General features: G+C 46.0%; 1 protein-coding gene across 1 annotated transcript; it reads left to right on the forward strand.

Annotated features, from left to right (window-relative positions):
- Positions 1 to 63: 63 nt before the first annotated feature.
- Positions 64 to 20,072, forward strand: LOC135822852 (major facilitator superfamily domain-containing protein 8-like). Its single transcript, XM_065335691.1, has 12 exons — positions 64 to 406; positions 2,547 to 2,692; positions 4,112 to 4,155; positions 6,562 to 6,814; positions 8,323 to 8,436; positions 9,288 to 9,578; positions 9,846 to 9,936; positions 10,348 to 10,482; positions 11,942 to 12,042; positions 12,985 to 13,093; positions 16,516 to 16,870; positions 18,577 to 20,072. Exons 1-12 carry the CDS (start codon positions 351 to 353, stop codon positions 18,775 to 18,777), a joined length of 1,896 nt encoding a protein of 631 aa, XP_065191763.1. The 5' UTR covers positions 64 to 350; the 3' UTR covers positions 18,778 to 20,072.
- Positions 20,073 to 26,424: the final 6,352 nt, after the last annotated feature.

A 26,424-nucleotide genomic window follows, 5' to 3' on the forward strand; every position in this document is an offset into this window, starting at 1 on the left:
AAATTCCGCCGTGGGCCAATCCATCCGGAGTTGCACACTCTTGTTTATCTACTCTTGGTAATACTGTAATACAGAATTAGTTAGTTATCCCCAGTGTATGGACTCTTGCTATTTTGGTACTGAGCTCCCTTGTTTTGAACTTGGAAGTACTAGTAATCACGTACTAGTAGTTAGCTGAATCAGACATGCCAGCAGCTGACAAAGATTTACTTGATCATCCTTGGGCAATGTAGCTTTTCTTGGGCCTTAGTGCACACATCTCTACTTCTCTTGGAATACCAATATTTGCTTCTTCCAGCGTTTTGATCTGACCACACCTGCCTAAGCTCCTCTCGTTCCGTCTGTCGGGAATGGCGTCTCGAAATTCTCGTAACGACGCCTGGGTATTGGACCAAGGCAGGGAAAGGTGAATAATAATGGCCTGTGATAAGTTTTGAATTCAGTAGCATTTTGTGGATCTGCCAAAGGGTCAGAAGAGTGCAGTTAAAGAGCGTACCCACACTCTGTGAAAAACCATTTTGACTGTGTCAGTGTACAGACTTGTACAACGCCTGCCTCGAGTACAAGGACCAGCTTGATTTTGACATTAAATTTTGATAATAAACCTGGGCCTTGCGCTTACATACCTAAACAGTATTTAGTTTGACTACGTGCCTGATAATAAAAGTCTGGCCCTTACATTCATGGACAAAAAGGAAGGACAACATGTGAGTTATGACCAACTGTCTACCAATGTAACCAGATCATATACCGTAATGTCGCGTATAAAAGCAGGTGCTTACAGCCGTATAAGCCAGGGTTCAAACCATGCTTCTATTCAAGTTGTGCTTCTATTCAAAACTGAAGCCGATTTTTCGAAGCGCAGTCAGCCAGTGGTAAAGTGATACGGTCCCCCGACACAACAACACACAACAACAACAAAAATCAAGTCTTTGAATTTGATAAGGATCCATGCATCTTCCGCGTTTCTGCCTTGTAGGCTTCATCAGCGATAAGGATGGAATGTGATAGAAAGACTTGTGCTTTTATAAAGACTTAGATTCTATAGGCATAGTGTATGTTTTGGCGGTTTGTGCTCTGGAATGCAGTTAGCACAAACGTCTTGGAGCTACATGTGCTGTAAAAAGGTTGTACAGGGTGAACCTGAACCTAGGGTCATAGTATAGATCAAAGGTGTTACATACAGTCAAGATAAGCCTAGTTCACATTCGACGGGGCGCGATGGGACGCGACGTAAGGATCGACGGGAAGCGACGGGACAGTCTGACGGCGTCCAATGTGAACACCAGGAACGGGAACGCAACCATACTGCCGTACGGATCGGGAAGAGTTGGATCGATCCAACTTTTCATACCGTAGACGGGCGTAGACGGGGACGCAAGCGTACAAAACAGCTGCATTTTGAGTGTGAACAGGAGACGGCGTCATGCGCCGACTACTCCCGATTCGTACTTGGAAATTTTTAGCATTTCGAATATTGCGCTTCCCATGATAACTGGCAGAATGGCTAACACGACTTGAGTTGAACTTTAGCAAGATAAGGTCTGATGTCACTTCTGGTATTTAGGGATAGTTCAGGAGCATGACAGACAAACTGTTTTATCATTTCCTGGAGCTATTATTTGGATGGCACACCTTTCAAAGCTACTTTTTTTGGTGTTCATGAAAAACTGGTATTGTGAACTTGACTCCGCTTCATTCAAGAAGAAATAATTGAAAAGAAGTCCCAAAAACAAGAAATCAGGTCCACAAGTCACCCTGTCACGGACCGTGCCTTATGACTGGCGCCGTTCGCTGTTGAACGACGCAACGACTGCAGCATGTCGTGTCGTACGAATCGTACAAGATTTTACAGCTCACCCCAGCCTTTCCGACAGGCCCTTACGTCCCGTATCGTCAGCGTTCCGTCGAATGTGAACTAGGCTATAAAGAACATGTACTTTGAAGTAGAACATAGAATCTAAGAGCGGAAAATGTGGAGGGAAATAAGTTTTGGTGGAACCAGAAATTTCTGGTTCCCACCTAAAAAACAAAGGTGCGTGGATCCTTATCAAATTCAAAGATTTGACTTTTGTTGTTGTGTGTTGCTGTGTTGGGGGACCGTATCACTTTACAGCCGTGACACAGAAACACGATTTGAATAGAAGCCGCACTTCTGTTCAAACCGCATGCAAATACATGTACTTGCACAGTCCAGTACATGCTTGACAGTATGCACTGTACAGACTGTTAGTTTAGACTGATGATGTTGATGGAGAAGCATAGTTTGAACAGAAGCATGGTTTGAACCCCGGCTTATACGGCCGCAAGCACCTGCTTTTATACGCGACATTACGGTACATGTATTGAAGTATCGGAGTAGGCCTAATACTCCAATACTATACGATGTCTTGAATCTTGATTTATATAATTATTTTGAATTATTTCCTTAACTGGATGTTCACTAGCGTTTACTAATTACAAAGTCTGCACAAGTCTGCACATGGCTGTTGCTACTTGCATCTCATCAGTACATGCTTCACATCTCATTCTATTTTCTGGTCTAGGCACTTGTCCAGTGACAATGATAGTGTATGTGGAGCAAACAGTGACTCAGAAACCGCACCACTGCTACAACGGCGTGATGTAGATCATGCACGCCGTTGGAAGTCCATCCGGGTTATGTACATCACTATGTTTATCGGCAGTGTCGGTAAGCAGCACTCTGTTGTCGTTGGGAAAAAGTGTTAACGCGCAATAAGCTGCGTATCCACTTGTGGCGAATCAAGTAATTATGACCCTTGTTCTCACCATAAGGATTAAGGTGTTACTGCACTGGTATGCAGCTCTTGCCTCCATGCTATTTTAGTCTTTGAGGTAGGGTCATACTGACATCGATGAGAGTCATGTGCGTGCTCCCTGTTCAATCATACTATTTCATTCAAATGTTCAAGTGTTTCGAGCCGATAGCTGCCTTAGGCGTTTGGAATTATCATACTCAGTGGGTATTTGATTGATTTAGAGCTTGTTGAACATGCACAGTCATGTAGAATGGGTGAGAATCTAATCACCTCCAGAACTAATGCTCTAATTTACGTGTGCAACCTTGCTCATTCACATATCGGGATATGGCAAGCAAACATGCACTACCGGTAATTCAGTGTAGGAGGCTAGGAGCACATTGTATTCACATTCTCCCGACTAACTTTTGTCAATTTGTATTTCATGTGTACATCGAATGCTTCCCCTCTTTACGCTAACAACCATTAGCCACCTTTTCAGCTACCATTCTGATAATTGAATTCAACACATAGACGTGTGCTAGTAGATAATACTTTTAAAAAAGTACTCCGGTGTCATTTCCACTGTATTGATGTATGTACCGTATTTCCTCGATTAATAGACCCGGTCTTTTGTTTTTTTGAAGAGGGTTAGACCCCCCGGTCTCTTATTTGGGCATGCTCCATTATTTGAGCACGGTCCACTTTATTTTCATCGGCACATCGCTGGAAATGGTGGATTTTTAACACGTCATATAGAAGTTCTATATTATGACTTGTTAAAAATCCACCATTTCCAGCGATGTGCCGATGAAAATATAGTGGACCGTGCTCAAATAATGAAAGAAAGCACTAGCCACTACAAAAATTGTAGTTGCGCAACCTAAAATCGCGTCCTTTTTTGATCCACCACGTGCTTTCTTAGTGCGCATGCGCAAAGCGATGAACTCAAATAAGAGACCGGGTCTCTTATTCGGGCATGGTCTACTATTTTTCCGTGAGGCCTCTAGGTGGGTCTACTATTTGAGCATGGTCTATTATTCGAGCATGGTCCATTAATCGAGGAAATACGGTATATGAATCCATCAACCCCATCCGCTCTCAAAAATGACATGGTTGCATCTGACAGACTGTGCAGAGACGTAATTTTTGATCTAAGTGCGGGTGTTCCAATACTACTTTGACATTTTGATGAATGCAGAGTATTGCCTAGCACCCATTGTCCGTGTGTGTGCATGTGTGTGTGCGTGCGTGCGTGCGTGCGTGCGTGTGTGTGTGTGTGTGTGTGTATTTCACCAGTTGTGTCAGATTACCAACAACTAAATTGAGGTCTTTGTTATCATTTTCTGCAGGTTTCTCCATCATCTTGTCATCTGTTTGGCCATATCTTCAGCAGGTATTATCTTGCATCTGATTGGGGTTTTTTGTCAGACCCAACGTTGTGTTACCTGTTGATTTCACTCATGCCTGATGTGTGTGCGTGTGTGTGTGTGTGTGTACTGTACATGTACTATGCACTGAGTGGCTACTGGTACTGGTGGCAGTGCAGCAGCTGCTGCTGCTGCTGGATTGTGAAATAACGTTAATCCAAGCTTGTTGCATCCGATGCTGCACAATGCTCTTGGTAGTGCAGTTGATGTGCAGGTGGTATGTGCATGAGTGCACTCCTATCCATCATGTAGTATGTACTTGAAGTACAAGTACAAGTAGCTGCAACTGCAATCTACCATACAGTGCTTGGGATCTTGTCTTCTTATGTAGTGCACACATTTCTAGTTGTTGATTTCTAGTAGATATCGAGAATACCTGTACATGTAACCAAAGTGTCCGAAATTTGAGCATGTGTCAATGTGGTTTTTGTAAAGTGGCTGTGTGGAGATAAGCTTAAAGGGGAAGTGCATTGATTTTTCGAGTAGGGTCCAGAAGAAAGACAATTTGATATCGGTTCGAATGGCATATCTCTCGCTTCCATACGATAAGCCAAACTTGCCAAATCGCCAATTGTATACTCACGTTGCCATGGCGACCAGCGCAGTGATGACGTACGAAAGGCTTAGCTCCACCACAGAGAAGGTCGATTCACTGCAGAAATTGGTCATTTTCAATTGGTTTATTGTATTCACGAAGTGAAAGAAGCGCTGTGTTCAGTGGTGTTAGTGCAGTGAACCGTTTATTAGTAGTCCTCTCGGTTGTGAACTGGGACGTGACACCGACAGGAGAAAGCTGGAGTGCGAAAACATCAGCAGACAAGCGAAAATAGTGACGAACAAAATGCTGAAATCTTGGTTGGGACAAATCAGACGTTCAGCATTTCCCCCAACCAAGGACCGTGCCGTTTGCTCTTTCAACTTCCTGAAGATGGATGTGATGCTTCCTGGTCACTCTCTTATCTCTCGTAACATCTTCTGAAGCCAGGTGAGACGACGGGTGGTGGAGGTTGACGAATGAAATAATGTCGTAGGTTTGAAAGTTCGCTGAAAATGTCTCAGGAGAGATGGCGAATACCAAGCATCTTCTCCTAGAGGGACCACTTCCCAGGCACAGTCAGCCTAGGGAAATGTAGGAGAAGGCCGATAAACAGTTCACGGCACTAACAGCATTGAACACAGCGCTTCTTTCACATCGTGAATACAATAAGACAATTGAAAATGACCAATTTGTGCATGGATCGACCATCTCTGTGGTGGAGCTAAGCCTTTCGTACGTCATCACTGCGCTGGTCGCTATGGCAACGTGAGTATACAATTGGCGACTTGGCAAGTTTGGCTTATCGTATGGAAGCGAGAGATATGCCATTCGAACCGACATCAAATTGTCTTTCTTCTGGACCCTACTCGAAAAATCGATGCACTTCCCCTTTAACCCTTTGTGTACGGACTGTACAACTTTCGATCCCCTGGGATCGAAACTTTTCAAAATTTCAATCGATCGTAACTCAGTCATTCCTGGGTTATATCCGAAAACTAAAATATGTAGGTCAAAGAGAAAACTCCCAGCTGTCCATTGAAACAATCGCTGAAGCGCTCTGATGTGTGGTTACAGAGTTACGAAGCTCGAAAGTCGAATCGGGGCAAATGTCGCTAAATAGCCGCTCGCGCAAATTTGAATGAGGGATTTCCCCATCATTCTGGGCATGCAGTGACGTAGAAACACGTTCAAAATGGTAAACGGACTCATGGCAGTTTGTGACATTTTTTAGAAGTAACAGTTAGTCGTTACAAGCAAGGAGAGCGAAATGGCTGATGCAAGACGACTTCTGTCGGAATATTGGCGTTGCAGCTAAGACGCTGGGCTGTAGCGCTGGTGTTTTGACCTTCGTGGTGGCAAGCGTGGGCTCAATGTGTTCCTCTTGCGACGAGCTTTCCAGGAAGCCCAAGATTGAAAAAATCGTCAAAAGGAGACTTACAGTTATGACCCGGGGAATTATAGAATTTGAGGTGAGTCGAGATCAAATTCAGCCTGTGTACAATTTTTCAGTACATAAAGGGTTAAGACCTGAAAAATTGCACTGCAGCCCAAAGTACGCACGTATAGTTCACGTCTGCGTTCCAACCGGCTTATACATGAACAAATGTGTTTCTAACTTATTTCGAAGTAGAAACACAACCAGCTTAGGAATTTTCGCAAGTTCATTGAATGTCACAATACAACAAAGAACAGAAGTGTGTTCAACCATAGTGAGTTGAATCATCAGTGGCATATTATGTGTGTGTGTGTGTGTGTGTGTGTGTGTGTGTGTGTGTGTGTGTGTGTGGTGTGTGTGTGTGTGTGTGTGTGTATGTGTGTGTCTGTGTTTTGCTAGGTGGATAAATGTGTAACGGCCTCGTTTCTAGGTTACGTGGTGGCTGCTTACTCTGTGGGCCAGCTGATTGCCTCACCACTGTTCGGGTTTTGGGCTAACCGGCAGAAGTCCAGCCTTACTCCTATCCTTGTGTCGCTGGTCATCAACTTTCTGGGCAGTATGATGTATGGATTCTCAGGTGCTCTGACAGCGCATGATTCTACGAATGGTATCTTCATGCTTGTCTCAAGATTTTTTATCGGTGTTGGTGCGGGTAAGTAGCTTCTTGTGACAATCTGCGTTTAACCCCCTCGAAGACCATTACTGATTCCATGTATGCCCAAGAGGTCTTGAGCTGAGGTATGCAGCAGCCAGATTGCGCAGATTTTTTTAATGATAATTTCTTTTGCCTATCATGGAATTCCTTCATGTCAAACCTCTTGTAAAGCTACAGATCTCCTCTTTCCTAATACAGTAGGTATCGGTTATAGCGTGGGTGTTTGAAAAACGACATTTGATTCTTATTGCCGATATTTCTTACACACGATAAATCACGTGTGACATATCATATGCACGTGTGACGAATCATTATGCGCGCACGTTTGGCATGTGGACACGTCCACATGATACACACGGATCAATGAGACTCGCGGTCGTGCTAGGCGACTGCGGAGCAGCGGATACGAGAGAGAAGTCGGAAGAAAGAGTCCGACTGGACAGAAAAAGTGATTCTCCAATGCTCCCTTAAACATAACTCTCTTTTTGTGTTGACTATTATTGTATTGAGTATGCACAGAGCACAGATGTTATTACTACAGGCGATATACTTTGCACTAATCTGGCGTATTTTGCTACACAAAATCCATTCTTAGGGCCGATATATTCTACTATGTGATAATACTGCTTGTAAGAATAAATATACACATAAAATATGTGTTATGATTATGAAAAAATGAGTGTTCATTCTTGTAAGCAGTGTATTCTTGTATACGACCACACTATAACCGATACGCACTGTAGCACTATCAGACTCTTAGCAGCAGTAACAGAGTCACCATCATGCCTTTTTGAAACTGCTCCATTGCAGCAGAACTAGAAATTGCACCTGCATTGACTACAAGTTGTAATTTCATCAATTCTGAAGTTTTACTCTCTGTAGAATGATGATTCAAAGTTCTGCAGATTCCTAGTTTGGTGTCCACTTTGCATGCACCATGCAGCTATGAGTCGTAGGGGGAATCCCCTTTTGAGTTAGCACTGCCCGTGGCCATGCATTCTGCACGCAAAATTGTCAATAATTTCAAGCGTGTCCACGTTTATATTTGTGGCGCTTCGTAAAGACGTCGCAAGTACAGTGTATGTGATGCCTGCCTGGTAGACTAACTGTAGTGTAGGGCAGAGAGTCTTCGACACTTGCACTTTTTGGTACCCAGCACAGGCAATTATCTATGATTGTATGAGCTGGGTACGGAGTAGGCACAAGAGCCAGGTCTTTTGTTCATGTACAAGCAATACCTGTCTGCCAAGCATGGCACTTTTGAAGTATAACCATGCCATAATACTTCAAAGTACAGTGTCATTACTCAACAGAAGTATTGTATTATCTCTGTCTTAGCATGTATCTACAATTCATATTCATCTGGTTGATTTGTATTCTACAATAATATTGTGCTGAGTTTTTCCCACCCTGAAGAAGGTACTAGTAGATTGTCACAATACTTGTACAATTCCCTGGTGTAGATATCTCCATGTACATATACATGTCATTTGCTCTCTGTGCAGGCTCAGTGTCTGTGGTGAGAGCATACGTATCAGCTGCCACCACTATGGAGGAGCGCACTGCCGCCATGGCTAACATCAGTGCAGCTCAGTCATTGGGTTTTATCCTAGGGCCAGGTATGAATTAACTTACATGACATCAGTGTGTTGTTTACCATCATAACTATTACTTACATGACATCAGTGTGTTGTTTACCATCATAACTTACATGACATCAGTGTGTTGTTTACCATCATAACTTACATGACATCAGTGTGTTGTTTACCATCATAACTTACATGACATCAGTGTGTTGTTTACCATCATAACTTACATGACATCAGTGTGTTGTTTACCATCATAACTTACATGACATCAGTGTGTTGTTTACCATCATAACTTACATGACATCAGTGTGTTGTTTACCATCATAACTTACATGACATCAGTGTGTTGTTTACCATCATAACTTACATGACATCAGTGTGTTGTTTACCATCATCTACATGTACTATTTGTACATGTATCGTATTTTGTGAGGTTACAACTGCACCGGTGTATAAGCGATGCGCTTTTTAAATGCCCCTCTAAAACATTTTAAAATGTACTCAAAAGTGAATATCAGGATAGAGCTGCAGGGCAGATTACTGGCGAATTTTTGAGAAATTTAAGTGAGGCCTTGCCTCTGGATAATACAGCATGCTTTATGCAGTACTGTCCAGCTGTGTTGAATTGCAACCACATTGCTTGCTATCCATCTATGTTGAGATGCTGTGTGTGTGTGTGCGTGTGTGCGTGCGTCCGTGTGTGTGCGTGTGTGTGTGTTTGCGTGTGTGCGTGCGTCCGTGTGTGTGCGTGTGTGTGTGTGTGCGTGTGTGTGCGTGCGTGCATGCATGCATGCGTACGTGCATGCATGCATGAGTATGTGCATGCATGCGTACGTGCATGCATGCGTATGTGTGCATCTCATTCTTGGTTGCCTTTGTAGGTTTGGCAGCTGCTTTCCGACCAATTGGTGAAACGGGTGTCACGTGGAAAGTCTTGCGCCTACAGTTAAATATGTACACGTTACCTTCATTCTTGGGTGCTTTCCTTGCGCTGATCAACATCGGTGTATTGCTCATGTGGTTCACTGAGTGCACCATGGCGTTTGAGCCAAGTATTAGCATCCAAGACAAGGTAACTCGCTCCATTCAGGTGAATGCTGATGGAGAAGAGAGCACGGGCAAGCAGCAATCTCTCTGTTCTTGTTTTCGCACTGGTGATCAAGGTGATCGAGGTACGTGGTCAGTACTGTATTTCCACGTAGACACGTACATCCACCACCCCCACCCCTCTATTCATGCAGTTTGAATAGAACTGAGTAAGCGGATCAGTTGAATTGAGTCACAGGATCAGCTATTGTTCGTTTGGCACATGAATGTAGTTTGATTTCATTGACGGAGAGAGAATTGATTCAATTTATTCACCTTCTCTCGTCTCCCTAACACAGCACCATTTTGTCTGGCTCTTTTCTTTTTGTCTGCCCTATATGTTTGTAAATTAGGTTCAAGCAGCACAGGGATCGACAATACTGCTTCACTTATTTGTATCGTTCTCTTTTTCGTCGTCCTCTTCATCTTCTCAGTATTTGAAACGTAAGGGTGGTAAACGCCAAACTTCATTCGCATGCTTTAAAATAATAATAATAACAACACTATTTCGTAATAATAACAACAGCTCGCGTATAACCCGATTAATCGAGGTTCACGCATCTGTCAACAACATCTAACCAAACAACTGTGTCCGTTGCCAGAGATAGACACAGTCGGCGAGAGAGGTTCCCAGCGGCTTGAGGTCGTCACGGATCACATTGATCCAGCGCTTTCGGGGGCGACCGCGGGGACGCTTGATTCTAGATGTGTCAAGGGCCAATTTCAGGGCTGCGTAGGAGGCCGCTCCAGGACCCTGCCGTACAACATGGCCCAGCCATAACAGCTGACGGCGTTTGCATACTGTGCTGATGGGTGCTTGGTTAATGTGTGTATCACCATGTGTTACTTGTTCAGGATTCTCAGTCCCTTGTCGATGGATGAGTTTGGCTGGAGTGGTGAGCAGGCCACACTCTACAATGGTATAGTGCTGCTTTCATCTGGTGTTGTGGCCGTTGCTACCTTCATGGTTGTCAAGATTCTCTCGAAAAGGTAAGTACTCTGCACTCAACACGCCATGATCTTCCTAGTCTTCTCTTTGGTATTCCGTGGTGATAGTGTTTATACTCGCTTAAAACAAAATACATCCATACCTCAGTTCTCTGGACACCAAAGTTACGGGTGTTTCAGGCATGTTGGCCATGAGTAGCATTCCGGGGGGGGGGGGGGGGGGGGCTAAATGGTGTACATGTATTGCAAATGCACTGCGCAAATGCGGCATGTTACTGTAATCGCCTGAAACCCAACACTGAACAGGCACAGCTTCCACAGTGCTCAATACCACAATAGGCAGAGCGCTTCCTCTGCTCACACAATGCTTTAACAGCACAGAAGAGGAGACACAGTTTCATTACACAGAAGGTAGAACGAGATGTTGCTTGCAACTCAGGCTTCATGCTATGTGATCCTCACGCAAATATTTCAGAACCTTCAGCTGCTTGGTCCAGGAGGACAAAATGATACTCTTCTCCAATGGAAAATGGGCATGATTCTCAGGTCAAGTCATGTTGGCTTTATGCCGTAGAAGAAGTCGCAACGCTGACTGCAACAGACAGTGTACTCGTAACCCTACACGTGCATGTGATGGCTGGAAATCAACAAACCACAGGATGCATGTTATCTTGTGAACGTATCACATTTTCTTGTCGGGCTTAGGGCCGGGTTCCACTGCTGCTCCGCGACAAGTCCCAAAGCTGCGGCTTGCAGTGGAGCAGCATGGTTTCACTGACACTCGACATTCGCGGTACCACGGTCGTGCTCGACATTTTTTTGATTATGTATTACCTGCCTGCCTGCACGCGCACGAAATCGAAAAATGTCCTCGTGTTCTGGCCTCCGCAACGAATACAAATTTGAATTTTAAAATTCCCACGTCTACAGCACTGCAAACTTGCAAAGTACAGGAAATAGGACCGAGCCGCGAGCGTGGTGAGCAGTTTTGATCAAGCCGCGACTTGAAAGCTGGTGGTGAACCGCGGCCTCGCTGCACCAACTCAAGCCGTGGTTGCTATGGTAATTGATGACGTTGCATCTCGCACTTGACATAACCCGGAGCAGCGGAGCCGCAGTGGAAACCGACCCTTAGCCATCCGGGAACAGAATTCACAGTGTAATTGAAGTAGGACCTCCGTCTCGCACAGATCTTGGATTGTGAGTGCATGATTACAAGGTATGCTGCAGGCAAGTTACATGAAGGTAGCAGCACGCCATGCCCTGGCCAATGTGGCAATGAACACAGTTGCACACACACACGCACGCACGCACGCACACACACACACACACACACACACACACACACACACACACTCTCTCTTGGTTATGGATTCTTGACAGTATGTACTGCACTTTATTTCTGGATCTTTCTTCCAGACATATGTACAGTATAGACTTACTTCAGTGTTCTTTTGCTCATCGCCTCATGCATCGTTGTTTTGCTCTTCTTCTTTGTCAGGTATGATGAGCGCAACATTTTCATCTGCGGCATGATTATCTGTTCACTGGCGTTTGTTCTGTATATTCCGTTCAACCATGGACGACCTCCACTCAACTATGGTAAGTAGCAGTTTGGCATTCTCCTTTCCAGGCTCATGGTGTCATGGAATTGAATTCCCAATCCATACTTACATACATCGTAGGTTGGGATACGTCCATATCTGTATGAACAGTCACTCTTTCATCCGCACTACAATGCTTGAGCAAAATGGTACGGAAAATCGACGAGGATCGATCAGCTGAGTAGAAACACGGCTGGCATGATAAGCACAGGCTGAGCAATGAATATCTTTGTAGCAAAGCGCGTGCATGCCATTTGCGATGGTTACGTGTAGCAACGCCAAGAGTAAATACAGTAAAGCCTGTCACAGCAGCAACCACTCGGATAAGGCGACCACCTGTCCTAGAAGACCACTGAAACCAGCACCAAGGAATGCTATTTCCAGTCAAATGACCCTGGATAAGGAGACCACCTGGTAACAGAGACCAGGTTTTGAAGGTCCCTTGAGCGGTCGTCTTAGACAGGTTTCACTGTAAGCTGGGAGCTTATCTACTCTTGGTAGCACAAAATCACTTTGTCAGTACACATTGCACATGTTTTGCACTAAACAAATCCAGCCACTGGCTGCTGCTGCTGGTCATGCATGGTACCGTTTGGTACGTGTAGCAAGAAATGAGGTGTAATTTGGGCCTGAGGCTGGAATTGCAGGAACATACATACATGTTCTGAGTGTGAAGCAAGTTGCGTTGTACTGTCATCAAGCTCAGTCTACTGTGGCTACTGTGGCTAGTACTGTGGCTAGTACTGTGGCTAGTACTGGTAGTTCTGATCTGGCTGTAGTGTACACTGTACAGTACTACACTCACACACTTTCACTGTAACGTTAGGTGAACGTGAAACAAGCAATGCTCGTCACCACAAGATTCCATGTTTCTTGTTCTTGTTCTTGTGGTGGCGGTGGTGGTGGGTATGGGTATACTCGTTGTGGTGGTGGAGTGCAGGTAATGGCACCTTGACACATGCAAGTATGCTTTCTGTAAGCAGTAATGGCGATAGTGAGGATGCTGATGCGAGGATCGGTTCTGATTATTCAGATATCTCCAGTAGTCGGTAAGTAATGCAGTGTGTGTGTGTGTGTGTGTGTGTGTGTGTGTGCACGAGCACGTTTGTGTGTGTATGTTTGTGTCTGTGCCTGAAGAAGTGAAGAGACGGGAATGGTGGAACTTCTGAATGTTCAGAGCGTTAAATTCGCCCTATGTATACATACATGTACTGAAGTAAAGCACAGACATGTATAGGCGCACATGCCTGCAGGCGATATTGACACGGGATGCATTGACATGCTGAGCTCTGCACTCCGGAGCAAACACCAAAAGCTTACTGGTGGAGTTGTGTGTTGTCAGAACTTCCGGCTTCACGAGCGTCCCAGGATGTCCAGAACACATGCCTGTATGTCCCGAGCAAGAAATGGCAGCATGGGCTGGTCTGACTGGTACTTGGTCACTGGTCAGCAACGGTGTGATGTCCTTGGCAACAGTTAGAAACACATTGACACAGACCAAGAACAGAGGACAAGCACACAATGACGCGATGGCGGAGAAGGACTTGTTCTCGGGATCCGGTAGCTTCTTGGCATGCACAGCAGCAGCAGGATAGACACCTGAAGCAAACACTCTGCAACTGGAACATTCTCTGTCCACCTGGAGTGGTACATACAGGAACCTGTGAGTGCGCACGCATGCACACACACTGTGACACAGCCAAACAAAAACAGCGAATGGCAATGCAGTTTAAAGCCAGGCACGAATAACATGACCATTGGCGTCCAGAAAACAGTAATAGTATCATTCATAGCCACGGAACAATAGAAGTGTGACAGCACCCACACACTGGAGCAAAGCCAAAGGACAAGTTTACAAATTTACTGAAACAAAGACAGCGATTCTCCGTATTCTCAGTTAATTAAAGTTTGGTACCTGGTTTTGCAGAAGTTCCATCCAAACAGGTTGGACCCAGTGAGCCGAGTGAAATCATCACACCTTGCTGGAGAGTCCTTAAACAGCCAATACAGTGATGTGAAAGCATGCTCAATATCCCATGTGGTCTCAGCTATACCGGCGCGAAGAACATTGTGGATAGTGTGCAAGCCACAGCTTCCTGCATTGAACAACTTGCGATCCGCATCAGCTGTCAGGCGGTCATTCAATAGGTCGAACACTTTCCAGTTCACGCTGGGATCATCCATAGGTACTTGAAGTAACCCACTCAAGCCCAGGGAATGACAGCTGTCAAGTAGCTCCTCCACCAAGGTCTCCGCCCGTGTGTGACCGAGAAACTAATTATTTGGATGTGAAATAACGGATCGAGACGCGATCCACATTCCAAATACTAACCAGGACGTTCAGCTGTTTCATCTTCTTTACCTAGTTCAGGCTTTCTTTACCTAGTTCAGGCTTTCTTTACCTAGTTGAGGTTTTCGTCGAATAGGACTACACAGTCATTCACGTTTGGCAGCAGCAGCGACTCGAAACACGGTGCGAGCCCGAACGTCGACAGGTAGTTGCATTTCCGTTCGCCGCACGAAAACTTAGCAGCCATGCCGCTGTCGGGAAGCATCTTCTGAAGAAGAGCTGCTGACTTGTCGCTGGACTTGAACGATTGGTGCTTGGTGACGACGTTCATAGCCCTGTAAATCTCCGCAGAGAGTTTTTGCTGAGTTGTAACACCGTCGCAGTTGCGGAGGTCCGGCGTAGCAGCAGAAGACTTAAATTAACCCAGGGTGCAGGAGAACGAGACGGTAGCAAAAAGTTTGCAATGGATAGACCAGATCAAAGCTTCGCTCGCTCCGCATGCGTCTTGCTGGCCATATGGCTGACCAACACAGCATCTCCCATGGAGTCCAGCTTGATATCCTTGCTGCAGGGTTTGCAGGGTGCCTTGTGCCGATTGGTCAGCATGGGGGGCAATCCAAGAGCGATGTTTCTCTTGGTTTAGCCGTTTATCCGAGAAGGCACAACCAGGCATGATGCCTACAGCAAATTTACACTATATCGTAAACGCACAACTACTACTACTACTTTCACTACAACTACAAGACACGAGCGACAACTCGACTTGTCAAGCACACTGCAAAACAGAAAACCTAGTACTGTAACTTACCGACAACTGTTATCATGGCATGCTGTCCAGACTTCAAAGAATCAAAGTCGAGCGTGAGCGGCAGGCCCAACTTCGACCAACGAAAAACACCGTTTTCATGTGATTATCATCAGAAATCGTCATCACACTAAAAGTTGGACTACAAAGGAAATACCGTACAGTGTAGCACACGCCTTCATTTAATAGTGCTATTTTTATTTTAGGATATCAGTGTTTCTCGTATTAGTTTTAGATGCAATGCTTTTTCCACCGTATGGTACCGTCAAGAGTATAACCCCCCAAGAGTGTGCAACTCGGCGAAAACTCACATCGCGTGGCTCAGATACGTGCGTACTACGTACAAACGAAGGATAGCGTGCGCACAATCCGTATTTCTGCCATGATCATGCTGGGGATTTGCATACCCGCAGTGAGTTTCTTTCAGAGAGTGCTTTTTTATTACTCCGCTGCTCGCTAAAAACGGGCTGGAAACGTACATCTGCGACACTGCACCACGTGATGTGAGTTTTCGCCGTCGGCGTACCCCATAGAAAAGGTATCAGGAGTTGCACACTCTTGGGGGCTTATATACTCTTGGTACTGTATAATATTTCCTTTGTAGTCCAACTTTTAGTGTTTTGAGTTTGTTCATTTGCGATAAAAAATGTTTGAACTTCGAAATTGTAGCTCGATTCACACCTAGGAAATAGTAGAAATTCACTGGCTGAAAAAAACATCTGTCGTGTTGCACTAGGCTTAACTGTAGTGGACAACTACTATCTGCAAATAATAAAATGATACCCGCGCTAATGTCATGAAACAAAGTAGCAATGGTTTGGTTCCAGAACGTTTCTTGTCACACTCACCAATGGAATCTCGTGACGGGAAGAAAATAGATGACCAACAGTAGGATATATACACTTGAGTTGAAGGTTATTGTGTGCAAAACTAGCAAATACAAGTAGGTACGTGGCTAATATCCACAAGGCTGCGTTCATCAGGGAAGTACGAAGGATGGTATTAGTGCATACAGATGCTGTAGTTATGTGTAACGTGTATGTGAAAATGCATTGGTAAGATGGGTGACTGTGAATTACAGAAACCTCTTTTTCCTTATATTAAAAGCAAGGACTCGTCAGAGTCAAGCAGGACACATCGTGTCCAAGTTCAGCGAAATGCGAGAAGCACTCTATCCCCGAATAGTTACATGGTCGTTGAGTGAGTGGACATGTGGGTGCCCGCGATCCCGTGAGAGGGGGGGGGGGGGGGTGATAACTGGAAACTAATGGTTGTGTGTTCTTTGCTGCTGCTGCTGCTGCTGCTGCTGTTCATACCTGCCTGATGACATTGTTACTGTGGCATTCACTCTGCTACAATCATCTACCGTGCTTCAGGTCAGTGGCCTGGACCGGCATTCGTGCTTCCGACATGCTGCCATACGTTGCCACTACTAGGCACCACTATTCCGAACAACCCGAGCAGGATGAAGACTTGTGGCAAGGAGCAGATGACGAGGCTACTCTCGATGTTGCATCATCAGCCTCTGCGACAAAGTGCAGCAATAGCAACATGACCAACGTGACCTCTGCAGGCGGTTGTCCCGTGGTCAAGTATCCGTGGTGCCTGGATTCGTATCATTTGAATTTCTATCAATTCCTCGGTGGTGGTCTCCTGATGGCTGTTGGATATCCCACATGCGCTGTCATGTGTTACGCTATCTTCTCTAAGATCCTTGGCCCATTCCCTCAGGTGAGTGCAAAATAACTACTCATTCCGGAATGGAGTGTAAGCTAGTTTCAGCAACTGTCCTTTTAGACACAAACCTAATTGGTGTGATGGCATAATAGTGACCTCTACCATGTCTACGGTACACGTACATCCTGCTCTGTGTGATTGATTTGTTGACAGTAGAGTAGACAGTAGTAACCTATACTTTGTATATAGCAAAGTGGCAGCATGACTAGTACAAACTACCCAGTGCACACACACACACACAGTGTTATCTAACAAGTTACAGCACACACACACACACACACACACACACACACACACACACACACACACACACACACACACACACACACACACACACACACACAATTGTACTTTTACTTGTACTTTTTGCTCACTGCCAAAACTGGTCACGTGGGTCTCCCCGGGAGAGGGGAGAGAGACTCAAAAGGAATCTTGGAAAGATGACTCAACTGGCTATTGAACCGTCCAACGGCCGACACCCCCTGAACTCCCCAAAACTCTGCGTGGACTTGAAAATGATCCCACTTATGGGCTCACCACACCTCAGTAAGTGGGTGAGGACAAGGTGCAGAAAAAGGATTGACGGCATCAGGGTATCCGTCCCGGGATCCAACTGCGGGTACCCCTGCCCCCAGTGAAGGTAATACTTGCTACTAGTGTGGGTGGCTAAATCAGAGTGGATCTGATTCAAGCTTCACTAGCACCATGATGACACAAGAGTTAATCTAGCCAGAAGTAGTCCATGGTTAACAGGTATGTATACTTCGAATAGAAAGTATATGAACCCTGAAACCAACAAAGGTGGTAATTACAACATAATCATTACACCTTCAAGCAGCCGAGCCCGTTGGCAACAGACCCAACACTATCCGGCATAAGCGTAGATCTACCCACCAACCGAACTAGCTGGCACACACACACACACATACACACACACACACACACACACACACACACACACACACACACACACACACACACACATACACACACACACACACACACATACACACACCCACACACACACACACACCATGTACCATGTATACGCCTGTCGCAAGAGAAGCACGCAAATCTGCAAATGCACTGGATGTGCACCCACAGATTTTCTCTTATAGGCACGATAGCGAACAAGATCTGAATGAGACAGATCAAGACTTGCGCCAGGTAACTGTCTAATCCACACAACTGGCGAAGCCATGTGAATCGACCACCAATGCACACCTGGTCTACACCACACGGCGTACATCGGCATAAAACGGCCCAGACAGTTACCTATGTACACCCTACACGTGCTGGGGTAACCAGTATAGACAGCACGCTGCTTTGATAGAAGCAGACACTAGATGCATTGGTACTTTGAAGTGAAATTACACACACACGCACGCGCGCGCACGCACGCACGCATGCATGCACGCATGGCAGGGATTAGCAGAATACATCTGGCACTGTGATTGAGGTATGTTTGACCATGGAGTACTAGTACAACGTACCTGCCAGTACATGTACTAGATGTTGGTGGTGCCTCCATCTGCAACGTTGCTTCTCCATTGTTACCGTGCCAGTCTGCAAGGTTAGCGCTGGGATTACAAGTACTGTGTTCTCCTGCTGCTGCTGTTGCTGCTGCTGCTGCTGTTGCTGCTGGTGCCTCCGTTGCTGCTGCTGCCTCCGTTGCTGCTGCTGCTGCTATGTTGGTACAGGGCACAATGATGGGCTGGTTAACAGCTGCAGGTAGTGCTGCACGTGCCTTTGGTCCCATGATCGTCAGTAATGTATACACAGCAGCAGGACCTCGGATAGCATTCGCCTGCACCTCCTGCTTTGTCCTACTAGCAATTGGCATTCTATTGCTGTCTTACAAGCGGCTAGTTCCGTACCGTCCTCCTCGTGTTCGCTCATGAAACTGACCATTGTCTGTAGTATCCTGAATAACATTGTATCCATGGCGTCATTCCCTGCTGCTCTAGCATATGCTCAGAGTATGGATAGTATGATGGTGATGCTGCCATGACTTGACGGAATGTTACTGCCTGACTTCCCCTCCGAGCCAGACAGTACATACCATTTCAGTTTAGTATACCTGTTCGTCTGCTATTTCCATTTGGATCTGTAAGAGAATATCTGTAAGAGAATATCATGATGGGAGGTGGTGACTGTGGTAGTGCTGTGTACTCTTCTGTACCAAGCCTGTCAGGCATGTCCTTAACGCAGCAATCCCGTGTGTTTGTGCCCTGAATCAGTAGAGCAGTGTGACACACCCCGCTCACCTACTGCACGTCTGTTACGCTGACATGGGCTGCTATTCCCGCCTGAGTGACATCGGCTGCTATTCCCGCCTGAGTGACATGGGCTGCTATTCCCGCCTGAGTGACATCGGCTGCTATTCCCGCCTGACTGACATGGGCTGCTATTCCCGCCTGAGTGACATGGGCTGCTATTCCCGCCTGAGTGACATGGGCTGCTATTCCCGCCTGAGTGACATGGGCTGCTATTCCCGCTATTCCCGCCTGAGTGTCTTGAGTGTCACCATGTATCTGCCTGTATGGTGCTAGCAGTTAGGCTCCTTCAGTCCTTGTGCTTCTGCTTTGTCATTAGCTGTGCTCGTTGCCAGATTGTTTATGTGTAGCGCCCTGCGGGCCGTGCATAGGATTCTTTCTGTGCAAAGTGTTGATTCCAATGAACAAAGCACTAGCGTGTATAGCCATATATCTGACATTAGTATTTATCAATGTACGTCATGAAATTTCTTTTTATAGACACCGTATAAAAATCATATACATGTACATTGTACATGTGCTTATAATGTTATTGTTATGAAACTTTCATCTACACGCACTACACACACTACACGTACTACACATGCCGCTAACCCTGCGGTTTACATTGAGCCTGTAAGTTTGTGGACGTTATAATTATCATGACTTCTTCCGTAGCGTGTGTCATCCGATCTTCTCATACTTGTACTTGACTGTGAAATGATACTTTTGATATGTCTTTTGAATTTTTTTCTTGACTCTATTTTTCATTTATCCTATTATTACTATATTTAGGGTAATAATGACATGGCAGTGAGAAAGCAACTGATGCCAGAAACGCTCAGGGATCTTTTCACTTCTGCTAGGACTTTCCCATTCCACAAACTAGTAGTGCTGAATTCTTTCTGTTGTCTTTTTTTTAAAAGCACGTTTTCCAGGCATTTATGTGTGGTGTGTGTGTGTGGTGTGTGTGTGTGGTGTGTGTGTGTGGTGTGTGTGTGTGTGTGTGTGTGTGTGTGTGTGTGTGTGTGTGTGTGTGTGTGTGTGTGTGTGTGTGTGTGTGTGTGTGTGTGTGTGTGTGATGATGATGATGATGCGCAGAAGCTCGTCTGGATGTGCGGGCTCGCGGCTTTTGGTCGTGGCAACAGGACGCTTACTTTGATGTGCGGATCACTCATCCCGCAGCGTCTGTGTTGTCTCGATCACAAGCCCTGAGTCAGCTGAAGTCTCACGAGCGAAACAAGAAAAATCAATACGCCAGCCGTGTGGTTAACGTGGAGCGCGGCTCCTTCACGCCACTTGTGTTCTCGACGTATGGCTTTAGTGGCCCAGAAACTACTCAATTCCTGAAATCATTGGCCTCCCTGTTTGTTGAGCGCCATACTGAACTGAAGTACCCACTAGTAATGGGCATACTACGCACCCGTTTGTCTTTCTGCTTGCTGCGATGGGCAGTCACCTGCTTCCGCGGTTGCCGCGGTTCGTACGGCAAGAGGCGACAGCCGAACTCATTTCTGGCCCAGTGCCGCCAGGCGGAGTAGGGTGCTGCCTTTGGCCTCAACTTAATATAATGCTATTTTGGTTTTTTCCCCTTTTATTACTCTGTGTTCATTGCTTGTTTTTGTATTGATTTACTTCCTTGACTGCTTTTGTGTTTCATCATTTTCCGGTTGGTTTTGTGTTGATTTCCCCTGTTCACTTTACATATTATTGTAATGATATACATTTGCTTTGCCCGTAAAAGAGGCTTTTCTCATGATGATGATGATGATGATGATGATGATGATGATTATTATTTTTTTTTTTTTTTTTTTTTTTTTGATGATGAAGCCACTTCTTTGGGCAAACAAAACACAATGGACCGTATGCGTGTTAAAACAAAATGGCGTCACGATTTATTGAAAGTGGTATAGTTGGTGGTACGAGTGTTCAAAACCATTTGAACTTCATACTGTTCGTCTTCTTTTTGACATGCTCTCTTTCCATCGTCCTTAGCTTTTGTTTGTTGAGAGCTGTTTTGGCTTTCTCCTATACCTCTGGGGGATGCCAAGTGATGGTTTTGAGAGACTGGTGATGGCTGTGAGCGAGAGTTTGCCGATCGGCGTCGTCCTCGCTATAGCGATGAAAATACTAGTTACTGCGCACCTGGCAGATATCAGAACACGTCGGAGCGTCCAGGAGCAAAGGAATCTTGGGTTTTCACTGGAATCTAGTTCCTCCAGCATCGTGTAGCCCGCAGTCGGTGAATGGTGGTCCAGAAAGGTCGAACCTGGTCTTCTGCAGCATCTCGCAGTCGTGCAAGGCACACTGAATACGCCTGTCATGTATTCTACAAATAAAAATCACGAAGTAGTGGACTTTACAGTGATGAGTCTATCCTGTATGCTGCAAAAGACGCAGGAAATGTGACTGGTGTCCGTACACTGGACGCCAATATCATCCCAGTCTTCTCCTGCAGGATCTGTTTGACATTGACATACCGGTATGCAGTGGGTCGACATTGGCCTGGTTTGGCAGCTATCTGCCTGGGTGGATGTAGCAGGTTTGCATTGGCGCGTCGTCCAGTCCGACATTTTCTTGTAACTGGGGAGTACCGGCAGGGTTTGAGAGGTTGCTCGTGCTGTGAACACATCTCTACTGCCTGTCTCGTCCTGGAAGTGCCGTCTCGCCGCTTCCTTGCTCTACAGTCACGCCGTTATTTCGCTTTGTTTCGTGGTGCAGCTCAAAACCTGCCCAAACAACTGTGAGCTCGCAACATGGTATGGACAAATTGCACCACTCGTGCTAGTTAACTAAAACCGGGATAGTCAAGTAAGCGAGTTCACTCCCTGGGCCATGGCAAGATCTGTTCAGCGCGGGCTATTCCAACCTCCAAGTGCATAGTCACCGATCGATCCATGCGATGGTGGTTGACCTACAAAGAGCCAAGGTCTACGAGTACTACTATTGGATGCTGTCTACATGCAGTCAACAAAATCAAAGTACCTCAGTATGCCCCAGAATAGGGCATGTGCATCTATAACATGACACAACAGGGGTTCTGGCGGCACCTGTCAAACAAGCAGTAGCGACTAGTGCCAGCTACCTATTGGAGGCTAGCCGCTACAGTCTGTCACTGGAGATAATTATTATGTTCACTGTTTAGACTGAGCACAATCAATGATGCCCAATCAATCTACCCAATGTGTGTTCTGTTCCACCTAATTATAACGTCCCATCGCATCAACCCTACTACACGCACATGTCGTCACTCTAGCACGACTTGTGTTATTATTGTTTATTTTGATTCGCACGATAAATAGAGCACAATAAACGTTAACTTGACCGAAGGTTAAAGGTGACTGCAGATAGAGGAACACATCGAGGTACAGGTACCGGCATCAATACAGTATCAGAGAGAAACAAACAAAAATGAGAGGTACGCAGAAAAAACTCTCGTAAGCCCAAGGGGAAGTGGTTGATGAGGGATGAATGCACTCTCCACGCTCATCTACACTGTTCGTGGAAATGCACACATACATACAATAATATACAACATAGCAATAGCATGCACAGAACCGAACAATTTCATGTTCACACATGCAAGCACAGACCTGAACATTAGTACCAAAAGCCGATACAGACAATATCCCCATACACACAGACGCGCACACACACACACACACAATGTCCCATGTATGCGCCCGTGGCAAGAAAAGCACGCAAATCTACAAATGCACTGGATGTGAACCCACAGATTTTCTCTTATAGCAACAATAGCGGATCTGATTCTGAATGAAACACACACACAATACAATCATTGAATGCCCATCCGCAGATGATGACAGGTCCTGAAAGAACAGGCAGTGTTCCAGTGATGGGGAACAGAATTTCGAGTGGCGAGTGAGGTATACACACACACACACGTGCGTGCGCGGGCACACACTAAAGTATTCAGAAATAGAATCGACATCGTAGTATTCATTAGGTGGGGAATGGAAAGGAAAATAAAACATTGCTGTAGGTTATTGTTGTAAGGACACTGGGAGCACAACAGAAAGGTAAGCAACTTGCTTTGAAGCAAAGAAATTTATTATTCCACGTATCTCAGAAGGAAGGAACGTTCCAGAATGCTGCACTGGCAACAGGCGGCCTGCATGTGCGCGGCCCCTGCAGTCGGTCCAGCTGCCGGCCTTGCAGTGCTGAAAAGAATGTGCAGTACAGCATGTCACATAGTATCGCAGCCTGGACAAATAGGCGCTGGGAAGTCCTAGTTATGTGCTCACCTACACCACGATGCACCAATCTTCTGAGCTACTTTGGCCACAACTTTGTCCACTTGAGACTCCCATGGGCTGAGCCAGTTGTTGAGGGCTGCACCAAGGTGGACGACAATGACCGCTGATGGCAAGGCAATCCATGACACACAGTCACTAGGGCATCGTCAACATGGCGTTGAGGTTGGATCGATAAAATCAACCTTTAGGCTGCCGCGGGGTTGACAACGAGGCCGCTGTCTCGAAGCTAGTCAGTCAGCCTGGTCACCGCCATTGACGAACCAGTCGCCACCGCCAGCAGTGGCGGTAGGTTGTGACAAGTGTGGTGCAATATTGTCAGCAAATTCAGTACTCAGGATAAGATGAGTGACAAAGGGAACGTTGTGTTTGATAATATTGAAGTGAACAGGGATGATCACAAACCCTGCGCGTACTCCACCGTGAGTTACAAGAAAATTCCGGACTGGACGACGAGCAAACACCAACCTGCTACATCCAACCAGGCAGATACTATTACGATAGCTGCCAAACCAGGTCAATGCCGACCTACTGCATAATGTCAATGTCAAGCAGATCCTGCAGGAGAAGACTGGGGTGTTGGCGTCCAGTCACTGAGTGTACAGACACCAGTCACATTTCCTGCGTCTTTTGCAGCATACAGGATAGACTCATCACTGTAAAGTCCACTACTTCGTGATTTTTATTTGTAGAATACATGACAGGCGTATTCAGTGTGCCTCGCAGGACTGCGAGATGCTGCGGAAGACCAGGTTCGACCTTTCTGGACCGCCATTCACCGACGGTGGGCTACACGATGCTGGAGGAACTAGATTCCAGTGAACACCCAAGATTCCTTTGCTCCTGGACGCTCCGACGTGTTCTGATATCTGCCAGGTGCGCAGTAACTAGTATTTTCATCGCTATAGCGAGGACGACGCCGATCGGCAAACTCTCGCTCACAGCCATCACCAGCCTCTCAAAACCATCACTTGGCATCCCCCAGAGGTATAGGAGAAAGCCAAAACAGCTCTCAACAAACAAAAGCTAAGGACGATGGAAAGAGAGCATGTCAAAAAGAAGACGAACAGTATGAAGTTCAAATGGTTTTGAACACTCGTACCACCAACTATACCACTTTCAATAAATCGTGACGCCATTTTGTTTTAACATGAATATCGCGGATTCCCCAAGATGAAGGAGTGGAACCCTACACAAATAATAGTTTAAATGAATCCAACGCAAAGATCGTTTTTCCATGAAATACAACAATTGAACACAATTACATGCTTAAAGGGGAAGTCCGGTGAAAAATTTAAATTTCACAGTCCGTAGAGTTCGGGGCGCTGAGTCGAATGGTCTTTGTCCGAGGAGGCTGCGGCCTATGGTTCGTCAGATACGCCCAATCGAACATGTGCGGATTTGAGCGCGCCTCACCCAGATCCAGGTGATGACGTCACAGCGTGCATCCAGGTGGCCACACCATCTAGATGTGTGCAAAAACGGCCATATTCGGAGCGCGTTCGATTGGGGAACCGTTTGTCGCAGCTTCTTCGGACCAAGACCATTCGATTCAGTGTTACAAACACTACGTACCCTGTGATTTTCAGCTCGGTAAACCTCGAGGTTATACCGTATTTTAGCCGTTTCCGAGTTGGACTTTTTCCGTCGACATGCACTGGCCTCTATCTACGGCTCTAGCAATGCGCTGCGTGCATGCTACCTAGGCTGTAGTGTAGTCAACAAACTCATCACACACGGAACTACTCCCGCACTGCCATGCTGGGGTAGGTACAACAAGACTCGAGTCACAAGACTCAGAAAACTAGTCAACCATGGTCAACACACGGACTTGTCATGTACTACACTCGTATCAGTCGTGTAGTCAGAGAACGAGCGTTTCTCCTTGCCGGTGGTGGTTGTGCTTTGAGAAAGAAAATTTTAGTTTTCCGCTCCCGCCTCATTATTTTATGCTACAGCGATGAGTGCACAACCGTGACAAGTGACAAAACAGCGAACAGCTCCCGGACCTAGAACTTTCAGATCCCGTAGCGTTGCGAGCGAAGAGTCGTGCCCGTAGTTCAAAGAGCCTGCACTGTTCTCCAATTGAGTGTCCGAAATACGCCAACTTGCGGTTCGCACCAAAACATCACCATGTGGCAGGTTACTGGAGTCTAAGCGAATCGGTATGGAACAACATTTAGTCTTAAGAGCACTCGCATCACTCTTCTCCATTTTGGCGACTCAGCTCTCCAGCGAGCTGATAATTATATCAGCTTCGTCTGCAATAGCTGCTGCTTCTTCATCAGTCGGAAACTCAGTAGCGCTCACTCTTGACCGGCCCGCGCGGCCATTTCTTCAGCTGAATACCGAGGTTCTCAGCCCCAGACCGAACTCATGAAGGTCAGCCATGGCTGCATCCTCACTCTCACAAGGAGTTACGTCTTCGGAGTCGCTTGCACCACCTACTATGGGTCGCCAAATCATTTGAAATAGCACTGACACTTTCACGCACTCCTTTTGACCTAGCTGCACGCTATGACGTTGCGGAGGGTGTGGCGCGGCCGCATGACGTCATGGCGCAGCCCCCGAAACTCAGTTTTTCAAACGGAAATATCTCGAGAACGCTTTGTCGGGGACATGTGCCATGATGTGGGACCAACACCATTCGACTCAGCGGCCGAAACTCTACCAACCCTGAAATTTAAATTTTTCACCGGACTTCCCCTTTAACAAACTAGACCTGACTCGGCCACGGCAATCGAGACATCATGAAAACATCTCGCCGGATGGTGGTACCGTGACCGAGCCCCACGTCTGCACAACACAGCAGCACGCAGCAAAGCAAAAGACAGCCGACAGCGGAGTAAATATCTAAGCCATGGGTCAACGCAGAGTATGCTGCATGCGGTTCTGATGCGGCATAATTTGCCAAAATCTCTGTTTGTTTCGCCCACTCTTCTACTTTTGATGATGATGATGATTTTTTTTTTTTTTTTTTTTTTTTGATGATGATGAAGCCACTTCCTTGGGCAAACAA

Source organism: Sycon ciliatum, chromosome 1, assembly GCF_964019385.1.
Source record: "Sycon ciliatum chromosome 1, ocSycCili1.1, whole genome shotgun sequence".
NCBI lineage: Eukaryota > Metazoa > Porifera > Calcarea > Leucosolenida > Sycettidae > Sycon > Sycon ciliatum.

What these genes read in the sequence shown, in the direction of transcription:
- LOC135822852 (XM_065335691.1), top strand. Translation starts at nt 351, where the DNA reads ATGGCGTCTCGAAATTCTCGTAACGACGCCTGGGTATTGGACCAAGGC. An exon ending in TATGTTTATCGGCAGTGTCG is followed by an intron (nt 2,693 to 4,111) that starts GTAAGCAGCACT and finishes CATTTTCTGCAG; the next exon opens with GTTTCTCCATCATCTTGTCA. An exon ending in TTTTATCGGTGTTGGTGCGG is followed by an intron (nt 6,815 to 8,322) that starts GTAAGTAGCTTC and finishes CTCTCTGTGCAG; the next exon opens with GCTCAGTGTCTGTGGTGAGA.